Source organism: Sus scrofa, chromosome 3, assembly GCF_054392235.1.
Source record: "Sus scrofa isolate SSC_HxYL_T2T_F1_AM1 chromosome 3, Sscrofa_HxYL_maternal_Yorkshire_Landrace_v2.0, whole genome shotgun sequence".
Classification (NCBI taxonomy): domain Eukaryota; kingdom Metazoa; phylum Chordata; class Mammalia; order Artiodactyla; family Suidae; genus Sus; species Sus scrofa.
In genome coordinates this window covers 121005149-121019920 of record NC_139385.1, presented here as the reverse complement: position 1 = coordinate 121019920, position 14772 = coordinate 121005149, and the positions used below count along the sequence as shown (strand labels likewise).

Below are 14772 nucleotides of genomic sequence, written 5' to 3'. Positions count from 1 at the left end.
ACTTGGTTGTTTATGTGTTGTTGGATTTGATTTGCTAAAACTTTGTTGAGAATTTTTTGCATCTATATTCATCAAAGATAATTGGCCTAAAGTTTTCTTTTTTGGTGGTGTCTTTTTTTTTTTTTTTAATTAGGACCACACCCACGGCACATGGAAGTTCCCAGGCAAGGGGTTGAATCAGAGCTACAGCTGCCAATCTGCACCACAGCCACAGCAACGTGAGATCCCAGCTGTGTTTGTGAGCTACACTGCAGTTCATGGCAATGCCAGATCCTTAACCCACTGAAAGAGGCCAGGGATCAAATCTGCATCCTCATGGATACTAGTTGGATTTGCTTCTGCTGTGCTACAATGGAAACTCCTTTGGTGGTATCTTTGTCTCCTTTTGGTATCATGGTGAGTGTGGCTTCATATACCTTTGGGAGTGTTCCCTCTTTTTCAGTCTCTTGGAAGAATTTGAGAAGGATCGGTGTAAGTTCTTTGCATACTTGGTAGAATTGATGTGTGATGCCATCTGGTCCTGGAATTTTGTTTGTAGGAAGTTTTTTTGTTCGTTTTTTTTAATTACATACTCCACTTACAGTGATTGGTCTATTCAAATTATTTCTTTTTGATTCAATTTCAGTGGTTTGTTTCTAGAATATTGTCTATTTCTTTTAGGTTTTTTGGCATATAATTGTTCATGGTATTCTCTAATTATTTTTTTTTAATTTCTGCATTATCAGTTCAGATTTCTCCTTTTTCATTCCTTATTTTGTTTATTTACATTCTCTCTCTCTTCTTCTTGGTGAGCCTGGCCAGAGGGTTGTCAATTTTGTTACCCCTTCAAAGAGCAAGCTCTTGGTTTTATTGATTTCTTTTCCTATTGTTTTTTAATTTCTATTTTATTTATTTCCTCACTAATCTTTATGGTTTTCTTCCTTCTGCTGACTTTAGGTTTTGTTTGTTCCTCTTTTTCTAATTCTTTTAGGTGGTAGGTTAGATTATTTGAGATTTTTTTCTTGTCTTTTGAGGACTGTGAATTTCCCTCTAAGAACTGCTTTTGTGGCATTCCATAGAGTTTGTATCATTGTGTTTTCATTGTCTTAGGTATTTTTTAATTTCCTTGTTGACCCATTGTTTTTTTTTAGTAGCATGTTTTAGTCTCCATGTAGTCAATTCTTTCTCATTTCTTTTCCTGTGGTTCATTTCTAGTTTATTCCGTCGTGGTCAGAGAAGACATTTGAAATAATTTCTATCCTATTCAATTGGTTTAAGTTAGTTTTGCGCCCTGTCACAGGGACCTTCAGCATTGGCATGCCATGCCCACCTCTGAAGTCCATGATGGCTGCAGTAGCTTGTGCTTGCCCCCATAGCCTGTGTAAGGTGCCCTGCTGCTTCATATCCCATGTGCTTGCTGAGAAAGAAGTTCCTATGGTAGTCCCACTCCCCATCTCTTGTACTCCCCAATGGTGGCATCTTGCCTCAGGGTGGGGTGGGGGTGCCAGGCCTCTTCCTGTACTGTCTAGGCTACTGTGTACCATTCCCTTGCCATCTCAGGGTGTTTCCAAACAGCCAACCCTAGTCCTTTGCCCAGGACTGACCTCTGAAGCCTGAGCCTCAGCACCCAAGTGGCTCAAGCTGGAGTGTGCTGGGTGGTGGCACTAACCATCTGTGTGGCTCTCTGCTCTGCCCTGCCCTCCTCTGACCAGCTGCTGCACTTTTCTTCGAGACTTTGAGGTTCCCTCTCCATCCTAGCTGATCTCTTTCCCCCGCTCCCCACATCACGGAGCCTTATCCTTTCCCTTTTCACAGCTCTCTCCCCAGAGACCTGGTCCTGTTCTGATTCTTTTTCTCTCTTTGCTCTCTCTTTTTTTTTTTTGTCTTACCCAGCTATGTGTAGGATGTCTTGCTATTTTGGAAGTCTGAAGTCTTCTCCCAGGGTTTGGTAGATATTCTGTGAGAATTCTTCTATATGTAGTTTTGTTTTGTTTTTCTGGGTGTTTTTGTTTTTGTTTTTCTGCACCTATGACATATAGAAGCTCCTGGGCCAGGAATAAAATCGTTGCTGCAGCTGTGGCCATGCCAGGTCCTTCACCCACTGTGCCACAATGGGACCTCCATACATAGTTTTTTTTTAATTTATTTGTGGGAGGAGGTGAACTCCATGTCCTCCTCCTTCACGATCTTGATCTGATCTCATATGATGAGCTTGTATTTAATTTGAGGATCGTCTCCATATCTTCCACCAAATTTGTAGCATAGAAAATCTTTCTCCCCACTTTGTGGAGACAACAGAAACTGAGCAGAGGAGAATATCTAAGGTAGCAGAATTTGAAAGCTAAGAATGAACTAAGGACTGGCCTTCTTTTTAGCTTGGCCTCCAGAATAGGCATGTGGGCCTTTTTTTCTTGGTCCTATTTGAAGTCCTGTTGCTCTTTTGTGTCATATATTTTTTAAAAAATTCTCCTTTTGGAAATATAGCAAATACACTGAAACATTAATATAATGTAAAGGCACTTTAATAATTTTAAAGTATAATTGTCAGCCAGGTCAAGAAATATAATATTAACAGAAGGTCCTCTAGCTTCCCAATCACAACACCTTCGTATTTAGTAGAGGTAGCTACTAATTATCTTGTAAAACAGTTATTTCTTAGCTGTTCTTTATAATTTTACTACCTATGTATTTACCCTAAGAATGTCATAGTTACTGTCTGTTTTAGAAAATTTTATATATGGACAATGTATGTATGCTTGTTTGTTTTGTTTCTATCAATGTGCTTATTTGTTACCCAGATTGCTTTAGATACCCATGGTTCATTTATTTTCATTGTTGTGTCATATTCCATTGTATGGCTATACCATAGTTTATTTTATACTTTGATCAAGGTTTTCATTGTATTACCAAAGAGAACTTTTGATTTTCTTGTCTTTTATCTTCCATGGAATAGTTTTCTCTCCCTTAGTCAAATAATAACTAGTAAATGTATTACTTGTAAATTATTTGAAAATTTAAATGGGTTTTGAAATCAGTAATCAGAACTTCTTACTATCTCTTATTACTCTTTCAAGAGCTTCAGTAATGTACTTTTAAAAAATATTTCATGTATAATTTCTACCTGGCCATCTCTCTCTCTCCCTTTGTTTTTCTTATTTTTATAGCTACACCTGTGGCATATCAAAGTTCTGGGAGCAGAGACTGAATCAGAACCACAGCTGCAGCCTATTGCACATCCATACCCACACTGGATCCAAGCTGCATCTATGACCTACACTGTAGCTTGTAGCAATGCCAGGGATTGAACCCATATCCTCAGAGAGACAACACTGGGTCCTTAACGTTCTGATCCACAATGGGAACTACTGCTTGAACATCTTCTATGTGTCAAGCACTGTTGTAGCTATTAGGGGTGCAGCACTTTAGTAAAAATATATTCTACAGCCACACCAAAGCCAGATCTGAGCCGCATCTGTGACCTGTACCACAGCTCACAGCAATGCTGGATACTTAGCCCACTGAGCGAGGTCTGGGATCCAACCCACATCCTCATGGATCCTAGTCAGATTTGTTTCCACTACAGCACAATGGGAACTCCCTATTCTTTATATACTTAAAAATCAAATACATACATATATTTGTTTTTTTAAAAAAATCATAGTACAGAAAGGTATAAAATGAAAAACTTGACTTTGTTTTCTCAGCCCTATATTCAGTGTTAAATTCCTTGACTATCCTGTTTGTTTAAAGAAATAATAATCTTACATATCTAATAACCTTAAAAATTACACAGTGGAGTGTGTTTCTGATGTGGCACAATGAGTTAATTATCTGGGTTGTCTCTGTGGAGGGGGCTGGTTCGATCCCTGGCTCAGTAGAGTGGGTTAAGGATCCAGCATTACTGCAGCTATGGCATAGGTTGCAGCTCCAGCTCAGATTTGATCCCTGACCCAAGAACTTCCATATGCTGCAGGTGCAGCTGGAAAAGGAAAAAAAAATATTACATGGTGGAATCTTATTATATGCCTTTTGCACTTTTTTCATCTTGTTTTAATAATCTGTCTTGAAGATTTCAATGAAAGTTATCATTTTTAAATTAGGAAACTGGCAGAAACTTAAATTAGTAGAACTGAAAATAGAAACAGTGTCTTCACATTCTTCCAGATTAACTACTTTTTCCCCATATATTTTAAAAGCAAGAATAATGGGAAGCAATGTGCTTTTTGACTTAATAGAAATCAGATTTATTTATAGGCTGTGAAAAAATTTGCTTATGGGAAATCATGATTTTAAATCGTCTCATATCTATACTGTTTTTTTTCTGTAGGCATTGCTGGAAACCATGTTTGGTGTAAAAGTGATTATAACAGGTGATGCGTTTGTTCCTGGAGAAAGAAGTGTCATTATCATGAATCATCGGACAAGAATGGACTGGATGTTCCTGTGGAATTGTCTGATGAGATATAGCTACCTCAGATTAGAGAAAATTTGCCTCAAAGCCAGTCTCAAAAGTGTTCCTGGATTTGGTAGGTTACTTCACAAATTATTTTAAGTTGTTAATTTATTTTATATGTGATGTACGTACTCTAAATCTACAGAATTATTTACTTAACTCCAGTTACATATTAAAACCACTTACATTTTTTCTTACCTAGCCTAAAATCAGTCACCAGTTTCTTTTTTTCTTAGGGCATAATAGATCATTTTAATCTGTTTTTTGAAACATCTTATGTTGAAAGAGAATAAACCATTCTCAAGGAAGTAGATATGGTCCCAGAGGGACCACAAATTGGAAGGATATGAATTAATAATTTAGTAACTTTTTATTGCATGTCGTGCTTGTAGTAATTTAGACCAGAAACTGGTTTGTGCTGATAAGGTACTTGAAAGGAACTGCTTCATTCACATTCATCTACTAGATATTAACTGAATAACTATTGGTTCCAAGCATTATACTAGGTGCTAGTGTTTCTGAACTTACCTAATCCATCACTTTAAAAGTTTTTTCACTGTGCTTGTTGTATATGAAAATATTAAAATTCCTAGAATTACTTTCCATAGTTAGGAATGCAGCATGTTCGCTGAATGGTGAAACAGTAGAGATATTTCAGCATTCATTGCATCTTAAATCTTAATTGCCCTCCACTCCTTAATTTGAAGTAGGGGTGAGGAACAGACTAAAAATATATTCCAACCAGTTATTCACACATGAGTGTATAAAATACCCACTGTACTCCCTCAGAACCTCATCTATTACATCTGTACTTCTGTGGTTTCCTATGTAATATTTCTTATTTGAATTCTTTGCCCTTGAAATCATGCCCATGTCAGTGTGCTGAAATTGCTTAGGATTTGTGAAGGAAAAAAGTCAAGTATTATCCTCTGGATAGACTAGTTAGAAGTGCTGAGTGTTTGTGTTTTAGTTGCCTTCATGCTTATAGAATTGCCATTGTACTTTAACAGTATTGTGGTCTCAGGATAAGTCAGATTTCTTAAATGGCAACTGACATTGCCTAGAGGAGACATCCCTATAGAACCAGAAGGAAGGTAAAGGCATTTAATGACCTAGTCACAGAATTCATATGGCATCACATCCACAGTACATTATTGATGGAAGTAGTCATTGCCCTAAAGATACTAAAGGAGAAAGCATAGACCTCAGTTCTTGATGGCAGGCTTGCCCAAGATTTTTAGTATTTTTAAAACTGCCACATTCCTTAAAAGACTGATCAAAAATGATGTCTTGTTTATTACTCCTGATATTATATAAAATATAGTGGAATAAGAAAAATATAGTGGAATATAGGAGAATATTATGAACATTATGTAAATGAGCTTGAAAATATATATGAAATCAAATTACATTCATAAAAATGCAGCTGACAAAATCTGAGAACAATGAAAACAAATGAAAAAGGGAATCTAAATAGCCTATGTCTAATAAAGAGATTGAATCCATAATTTAAAAGCCTTCTTACAAAGGTTTTGGGAGGACAGTGGCAGCTGCCTGATTTTCTTCATCCTTAAAAAAAATCAAAAAGCAGAGGAAATGAAATCACATATCACTCATCTCTTCAGCATGACTAGAAGACAAAGCATTTAGAAGGTTATGGTATTAAGTAGCGACATTAAGTCTAAAAGAGTTTTTTTTTTTTTTTCCCTTGCACCATTGCATACCTCTGGGTTCTCAGAATAGAGACAGCCTTAAGAGTAGAGGGGTATGAACAATTTAGAAGAAACACAAAAGCATTCCCAGAAAGATTAAAATCTAATGCTAAATGCCAAAATACTGAACACAGCTGAGGATGTAGTAGTTCATGGCACAAGACGTAGAATAGTGATTATAAAGACAATGAGACCTGAAGTGACAGCCTTAAAAAGCATTGTATCTGAGGGATAGTCAGCTGTATAGTGAAGGGATAACTCCCTTTAGAAGTGTGGCAGTGAAGGAAAACAAGGAAATTAAAGATCCTGCAAGAATAAAAAGAGAAGCAAGAAATCTTTGCTCTCCCAACCATTGCCCCAAATTACCCACTCAAAAATAACCATAAAAGGATTTTATCATGATAAAAGATACTTAAGTAAAGGCTACAACTGAAAAAACAAAACCCAAAAACTTAAGCTATAACACAGCACTCAAACCTCAATGAATTATCATCAAATAAGCATTTGGAGATATTAAGAAAGATACTTTTGAGTGAGAAATACAAAGAACAGTAATGGACAAGACAACAAGAAGAAATGTAATAACAGTTAATAGAATTCAAGAAAAGAATAATAAAAGCAGGAGTTCCCGTCGTGGCGCAGTGGTTGACGAATCCGACTAGGAACCATGAGGTTGCGGGTTCAGTCCCTGCCCTTGCTCAGTGGGTTAACGATCCGGCGTTGCCGTGAGCTGTGGTGTAGGTTGCAGACGCAGCTCAGATCCTGCGTTGCTGTGGCTCTGGCGTAGGCCGGCGGCTGCAGCTCCAATCTGACCCCTAACCTGGGAATCTCCATATGCCGCGGGAGCGGCCCAAAGAAATAGCAAAAAGACAAAAAAAAAAAAAATAATAATAATAAAAGCAAAATCATATGAGAAATGAAGAGTAAATTATGAGGTGACCAAGCAGAAATAGATAAAGTGAAAATTTATTAAAGAGCATTACTGGAAAACAGAATGAAAAGGAGGGAAAAGAAGGAAAAAAATTGTCAAAGAAAGTTGAAATGGAACTTCAACTGTAACATCTATATAACTCGAGCTGCTAAAGAAGACAATCAAAACAATGTAACTTAAATAAGGATGGCATTTCAAAGTATAAGCCAGCAAAACATCTTAGGCATAAAAGATGACTAGAGATGCATTTCCAGCATGAGGAACCTTTAGACTTACTCCCCAGAGAAACTGGTAAAAATTCTAAAATAATAGTCATTTAAAAGCTCTAGAAAATGGTCCCAAGGACATATAACCAATGAGGAAACATTAATTCCAGAATATTTACCAAGATTTGTTAAGAACAAGAAAATCTGTGGTATTTGAAATAAGACACACTCCTTTCCTCCCACCTCCTAGTATAGCCAGACAGAAACTCAGCTCCACAATGGTGCAGCCAAGAACACAGGGTGACCCACCATCAGGAGGAGTCTGACAACTCTGAGCTTCTCCCTCAGGACTGAAAGTTTTGAACCCCACATCTGGAATCTCAACTTTTAATACCTAAACCTTCAAAACATCTAGGTTTGAAATCCAAGGGGCTTGCAACCACAAGATCCACAGGCTTTAGCAAACCGAGAAATAGTTTTTACAGGCTCCTGTATACTCACCTAGCTATACTCTAGGACCCAGTGCAGAGGCAGCTGATTGAAAAATGCCCAGTCTTTCTGTGAAAGAGGGCTATTTGTCTATATTCCTGACTGTGGCCTGAGGGGCAGGTTTCAAATTAAACACATATCTAAGAGCAGATTGTAATCTTTTCCAGAAAGCTGGAATTGGGTGTATCTTGCAGTCTCCCTGGCCTACTCTAGGTGTCCAAGAAAGGAGCTTGTACGCTTGTCTGGTACTCTGAATTTTCTGGCTGTTACCCAGAGAACACATCTCTTGATAATCTGGCTTTTGTAGTCATAGGGCTTGTGTTCATGTGTTTAGTAGGATAGTAGCAAACAAAAAAACAATCTTTAACCAACTGCTGCTCTAGGACTCAGCACAGAGGGAACAGACAAAAAGCCCATCTCCTGAAAGAAGTGTATTTGAAAACTTTAAAAGCAGTTGCCTGAGGATATGACTTCCAGTCAGCATGAATCAGGGTGCCAAGATCCTCCCCATGGGCACATCCTCAACCACTGGGAGCCGCTAAGCATAAAGTAGGCTGCTTGAACAATCACAAAGATTTAAGAGACAACCAAGAACTAGGACAGGGTTGAATAATAAATTTCATTTCCTACAGAAGGAAACTCCTCCAAGATTGGGTGCATGGAAACCAACACAGAGAGTCAAGGAACATCAAGAAACAGGAATATTTTCCAAATGACTGAGCAAGATAAAACCTTAGGGGAAAAAGCCTTAATAAAACAGAGACGAATGATTTATCTGATTAAAGAGTTCAAAATAACAGTATGAAAGATGCTCATTGAGCTGAGGAGACACTATACTACATGAACAAAGTGAGGAGGTTTAAAAAAGACAGAAAATATAAGAAAGAAGTCATATAGAACTAAAGAATACAGTAACTGAACTAAAAACAGAGATGTTTTAACAGATTAGATGCAGAAGTAGAAAGGATCAGTGAACTTGAAGACAGGGCAGTAGAACTTATCCAATCAGAGCAGCTAACAGAAAAAAAAAAAAAGTGAAGATAACTTAAGGGAATTATAGGACAATATCAACTGATCTTATGTTTGCATTATAAGGGTCCCAGAGAGACAAGAGAAAGAGAAAGGGGCAGAAAACTTATTTGAAGAAACAATGGCTAAAAACTACCCCTGGATGCCCAGAGCATTCCAAATAAAATGAACATAAAGAGACCCACACCAAGACACATAATTCAAGTATCAAAATATAAAGACATGAAGAGAATTTTAAAAACAGTAAGAGAAAACTTGTTGTATATAAAGGAATCCTCCACAAGACATCAGCATATATTTCAGCAGAAACTTTGCAGACCACAAGTGAGTAGCATGCCCTATTCAAAATACTGAAAGAAAAAAAGAAAAAAAAAAACCTGCCAATCAAGAAAACTTTACCTGGCAAAGTTGTCTTTCAGAATTAAAGGAGAGAAAGAGTTTTCTGGACAAGTAAAAACTCAAGAAGTTAATCACCTCCAGACTGGCCTTACAAAGAAATGTTTAAGGGACTTCTTTAAGCTGAAAAGAAAAGGTGTTAATTAGTACCAGGAAACATACGAAAGTATAAATATCCTTGTTAAAGGTAAATATATAGTAAAATTCAGAATAATCTAGTGTAGTGAAGGTTGTGTATTAATCTAAGGCTGGGATAAACTTTAAATGAAAAACATATTAAAAAATTGTTAAAACTACAATAATTTTTTAGGGATTCAGAATATAAAAAGTTGTAAATTATGACATCGAAAACATAAAACATGGGAGTGTATTAAAAATGTATAGCTTTAGAATTTATTCCAACTTAAGTTATTATCAACTTAAAATTGACAGTTATAAATATGTTGTGTTAGGTAAGTCTCAAGATAACCACAAAGCTAAAAACTGTAGTAGATGTATAAATGATAGAACTATGCCATTACAGAAATCATCAAATCACAAAGAGAGCAAGAGAAGAAGAAAGGAACAAAGGAACTGCAAAACAGCCACAAACAATTAACCAAGTGACAGTACCATACATAGCTATCAATAATACTTTAAATGTAAATGGATTAAATTCTTCAATCAAAAGACATAGAGCAGCTGATGGATTAAAAAACAAGATCTATCTTTATGGTACCTGCAAGAGACCCACTTCAGATCTAATGACACACAGAATGAAAGTGAATGGATGGAAAAAGATATTCCGTGCAAATGAAAACCAGAAGAAAGCTGAGGTAGTTATGCTTAATATCAGCCAAAATGGACTTTAAGACAAAAATCTATGATAGAAGACAAGGTTGTTATATAATGATGAAGGAGTCAATCTAGTAAGAGGATATATCATGTGTAAATAGTTGTGTACCCAGCATAGAAGCACCTAAATACATAAACACATATTAACAGACCTAAAGGGAGAAATAACAATATAGTAATAGTAGAGGCCTTAATAGGCCACTTTCAAGAATGGATGATCATCCTGAGAGAATATCAATAAGGAAACATGGATCTTAAATCCAAAAGGTCTGATATGTAGTTGAGATTAATAGGCATGTACAGAACATTCTATCCAAAACAACAAAATAGGCAGTTCCCATTTTGGCACAGCAGAAATGAATCTGACTAGTATCCATGAGGATGTGGGTTCAATCCCTGGCCTCAGTCAGTGGGTTGGGGATCCAATGTTGCTGTGAGCTGTGGTGTAGGTTGCAGATATGGCTCAGACCCCATGTTGCTGTGGCATAGGCCAGCAGCTGCAGCTCTGATTCGACCCCTAGCCTGGAAACTTCCATATGTCATGGGTGTAGCCCTTAAAAAAAAGAGTTCCTGTCATGGCGCAGTGGTTAGCGAATCCAACTAGGAGCCATGAGGTTGCAGGTTCGGTCCCTGCCCTTGCTCAGTGGGTTGACGATCTGGCGTTGCCATGAACTGTGGTGTGGGTTGCAGACACGGCTCAGATCACGCGTTGCTGTGGCTCTGGTGTAGGCCGGGGGCTGTGGCTCCGATTCGACCCCTAGCTTGGGAACCTCCATATGCCGTGGGAGCGGCCCAAAGAAATAGCAAAAAGACAAAAAACAAAAAAAACAAAAAAACAAAACCAAAAAACAAACAAAACCCCAAAACAACAAAATACATTTTTTTCAGGTTCATCTTGAATATAGGTCATATGTTAGGCCTCAAAACAAGCAAATTTAATTTTATTAAGAAAATTAAAATCATGTCAAGGAATCTTTTCTTTTCTTTTTTTTTTTTTTTGGCATTTTTTGGGCTGCTCTCGCGGCATATGGAGGTTCCCAGGCTAGGGGTCTAATCGGAGCTGTAGCCACCAGCCTATGCCAGAGGCACAGCAACGCAGGATCCGAGCCGCGTCTGCAACCTACATCACAGCTCACAGCAACGCCGGATCGTTAACCCACTGAGCAAGGCCAGGGATCGAACCCGCAACCTCATGGTTCCTAGTCGGATTCGTTAACCACTGCGCCATGACGGGAACTCCAAGGAATCTTTTCTAATCACAGTGTTATGAAATTATAAATCAGTTACAAGAAGAAGACTGGAAAAAACAAGTGTGTGGAGATTAAATAACATACTATCAAAAAACCATGAGTCAAAGAAGAAATCAAAAGATAAATTAAACAGCAACATGAACCAAATGGAAATGGAAATATAACAAATCAAAACTTAAGGGATACAGCAGAAGCAGTTCTAGGAGAGTTCATAGTGATAGGATCTCAAATAAACAACCTATCTTTACACCTTAAACAACCTATCTTTACACCTCAAGGAACTAGAAAAAGAAGAACAAATGAGGCCTAAAGTTAGAGGGACAGCAATAACAAAAATTAGGCAGAAATAAATGAAAGAAAGACTAAAAAGACAATAGAAAAGACCAGTGAAAACCCAATGGGTTTTTTGAAAAGATAAACAAAATTGACAAACCTTTAGGTAGACTCATCAAGGAAGAGAGAGGAGCCAAATAAATAAATCAGAAATGAAAGATGTACAACTGACACCACAGAAATCCAAAGAAGACTGCTGTAAACAATCATACGCCAATAAATTGGACAACATTAAAAAAAAAATCAATACATTCCTAGAAACAAACAGCCTGGCAAGATTGAATCACTAGGAAATAGAAAGTCTGAACAGACGCATTACTACTAATGAGATTGAATCAGTAATCATAAATCTCCCAGCAAATAAAAGTCCAGGAGGAGAGGGCTTCGGTGGTGTATTCTGTCCAACAATTAAATAATATTTACCCTTGTCAACCCCTTCCAAAAAACAGAAGATTTCCAGCATCACTCTGACACCAAAACCAGACAAAGATGTCACACGAAAGGAAAATTTCAGGCCAGTATCCTGATGAACATAGATGTAAAAATCCTCAACAGAATATTAGCAAACCGAATTTAGCAATACATTAAAAGGATAGTACACTGTGAACTTAATGGGATTTATCCTAGGAATGTAAAACAGTTCAGCTTCTACAAATCAGTGAGAAATACTTCAATGACAAAAGGAAGAATAAAAATTATTCCTCAGTAGATGCAATAACAAAAAGCAATTGAACAAATTTAACCCATAAATGTTGAAAACTTTCAACAAGGAAGGTATCAATAGGGCACATATTTCAACATATTAAAGGCCATTTATAACAAACCCATAGCTAATATCAGACTTAATGGTGATGAAAAGCTGAAAGCTTCTCTTCTAAATTCAGGAACAAGACAAGGATGCCCACACTCTACTCTTATTAACTGTAATATTGGACTCCTAGCCAGAGCAATGAGGTGAAAACAAAAATTAGATAGCATCTGAAATGGAAAAAAAGGAACAAAACTGTCACTATTTGCAGATGACATGATATTATATATGGAAAACTCTGAAGACTCCACCATAAACCTATTAGAACTAGTGAATGAATTCAGTGTCTTGCACAATAAAAAAATTAATATACAAAAATCTGTTGCATTGTTATGTACTAATAACAGACTATCAGATATTAAGAAAACAGTCCTATTTACAGTTGCATCAGCGAATAAAACAGGAATCAGTTTAACCAAGGAGGTGAAATATTTGTACTCTGAAATCTATACAATATTATGCAAGAAGCTGAAGAAGACAAATAGATATTCTGTGCTATGGATTAGAAGAATTAATACTGTTTAAAAGTCCATACTATCCAAAGTAATCTACAGATCCAGTGCAATCCTTATCAAAATTCTGATGGCTTCTTTTGATGAAAATGAAACGAACAGTCCTAAAATTTGTGTGAAACCACAAAGACTCAAAATAGCCAAAGTAGTCTTGAGAAAGAAGAACAAAGCTAGAGGTATAATGCTTCCTGATTTCAAACTTTATTTACAAAACAATTGTAATCAGAATAGTATGGCATTGGCATAAAAACAGACACATAGGTCAGTGCAGCATAGGAATAAACCCACACCCATGTATGGTCAGTTAATTCATGACAAAAGAGCCAAGAGTATACAATGAAGAAGTGATGGTCTTTTCAATAAATGGTGTTGTGTAAACTGTCTTATACCTTATACAAAAATTAAGAATTAAAGACCTGAACATAAGACCTGAAACCTTAAAAATTTTAGAATAAAAGATAGGTGGACTTTGAAGGCATCATGCTAAGTGAAGAGTCAGGGAAAGCAAATACCATGTGATCTCATATGTGGAGTCTCCCAAAGTAAAATAAAACAATACAAAACCAAAAAATCTGAACTCAATAGATACAGAGAACAGATGGTGGTTGTCATAGGCCAGGATTCGGGTGTGAGCAGACTTGGTGAAATTAGTCAAAAGGCACAAACTTCCAGTCATAAAATGTAACAAGTTATGGGGACATAATATACACTAAGTGACTATAGTTAATAAAACCATTGCATATTTGACAGTTGCTGAGAGTAGATTTTAAGAGTTCTCAACATAAGAAATTGTAACTGTGTGGTGATGGATGTTAACTTAGACATATTGTGGTCATCATTTTGTGACAGATACATCATGAAATGGAGTCATTTTCTTGTACATCTAAAACTAATATTATGTATCAGTTACATCTCAATTTTTTTAAAAAAGTAGTACAGCTTTATTGGGCGGTTGGAGGTTTAAAGTAAGTGCTAGTAGAGTGTTATTTGCTACTGCCAGTTATTTCTGTAGTTCCCTTTGGAACATCTAGCCTCCCACCTTTCACCTTCCAGGGATCCATATTAGATTTCTGGTTTTTCCAGTGTCTCACAGACCCTCCTTTTCTTTCTCTGACCACCTGAGCTTTACTTCCTCTTACTCTGCACTGGTATAGTAATAATTTCTTAACATTGTTAAACTGTCTCCTTTCTTGTCTTGAGTTCTTGTGTAAATATTTCATAATTAGCTTTCCCATTTTCTCATTTTCTGTTCCCAAGAGTTAAAAATCTCCTTACAGACTGTCTTTCACATTATAGGCTCTTATTATTTGTAGACTTAATAGTATTTCATGACAATGTACATGATTAATAAGAAGAGATTCTGGATTGAAGAAAAAAGACTGAGTTTAGAACCTTTAAAGAGAATAAGTGCAAAGTAAATTAAGCAAAGCAAAAGCATTGACAGGAAAAACAAAAGTGTTTGGAAGTGGAGCATTGAAGCTGGGAGTTTGCAGGGGGAAATGAAAGAAAGAGAAAAGAATGGATATGTCTTAGTGGTCAGCTCTGCCCTTCTTCAGACTATGCTAGACTTAGCTTGTTGACAATTTGGCATGATCTTCAGTGTACTTAATGTTGCTATTTATAATTATTTCTAACTAAATGTTTGCTTACCGGAGTTTGGAATTAAAATAATCTGGTTGTTTTAGTTCACTTATGAATGACTAAAGGGAAATAATATTTTATGTATGTAGTGCCAGTTTGGAGAATGGAGGAGAGTTTAGAATTTGAAAGTTTTTTCTTAAAGTATGGTTAGCAGATTTACCTAACAGATTGGTAAAGAAACCATTAAGAAGTATTCAGA

At 36.6% G+C, this 14772-nt stretch overlaps 1 protein-coding gene across 1 annotated transcript in view; it reads left to right on the top strand.

Annotated features, from left to right (window-relative positions):
- The window catches only part of LCLAT1 (lysocardiolipin acyltransferase 1), a gene marked incomplete at its 5' end in the record, with an annotated part of 119144 nt that overhangs the window by 11384 nt on the left and 92988 nt on the right, over window positions 1–14772 (top strand). Inside the window, 1 exon segment of the mRNA NM_001142845.1 lies at window positions 4307–4505. Coding sequence (NP_001136317.1) covers window positions 4307–4505 — 199 coding nt within the window.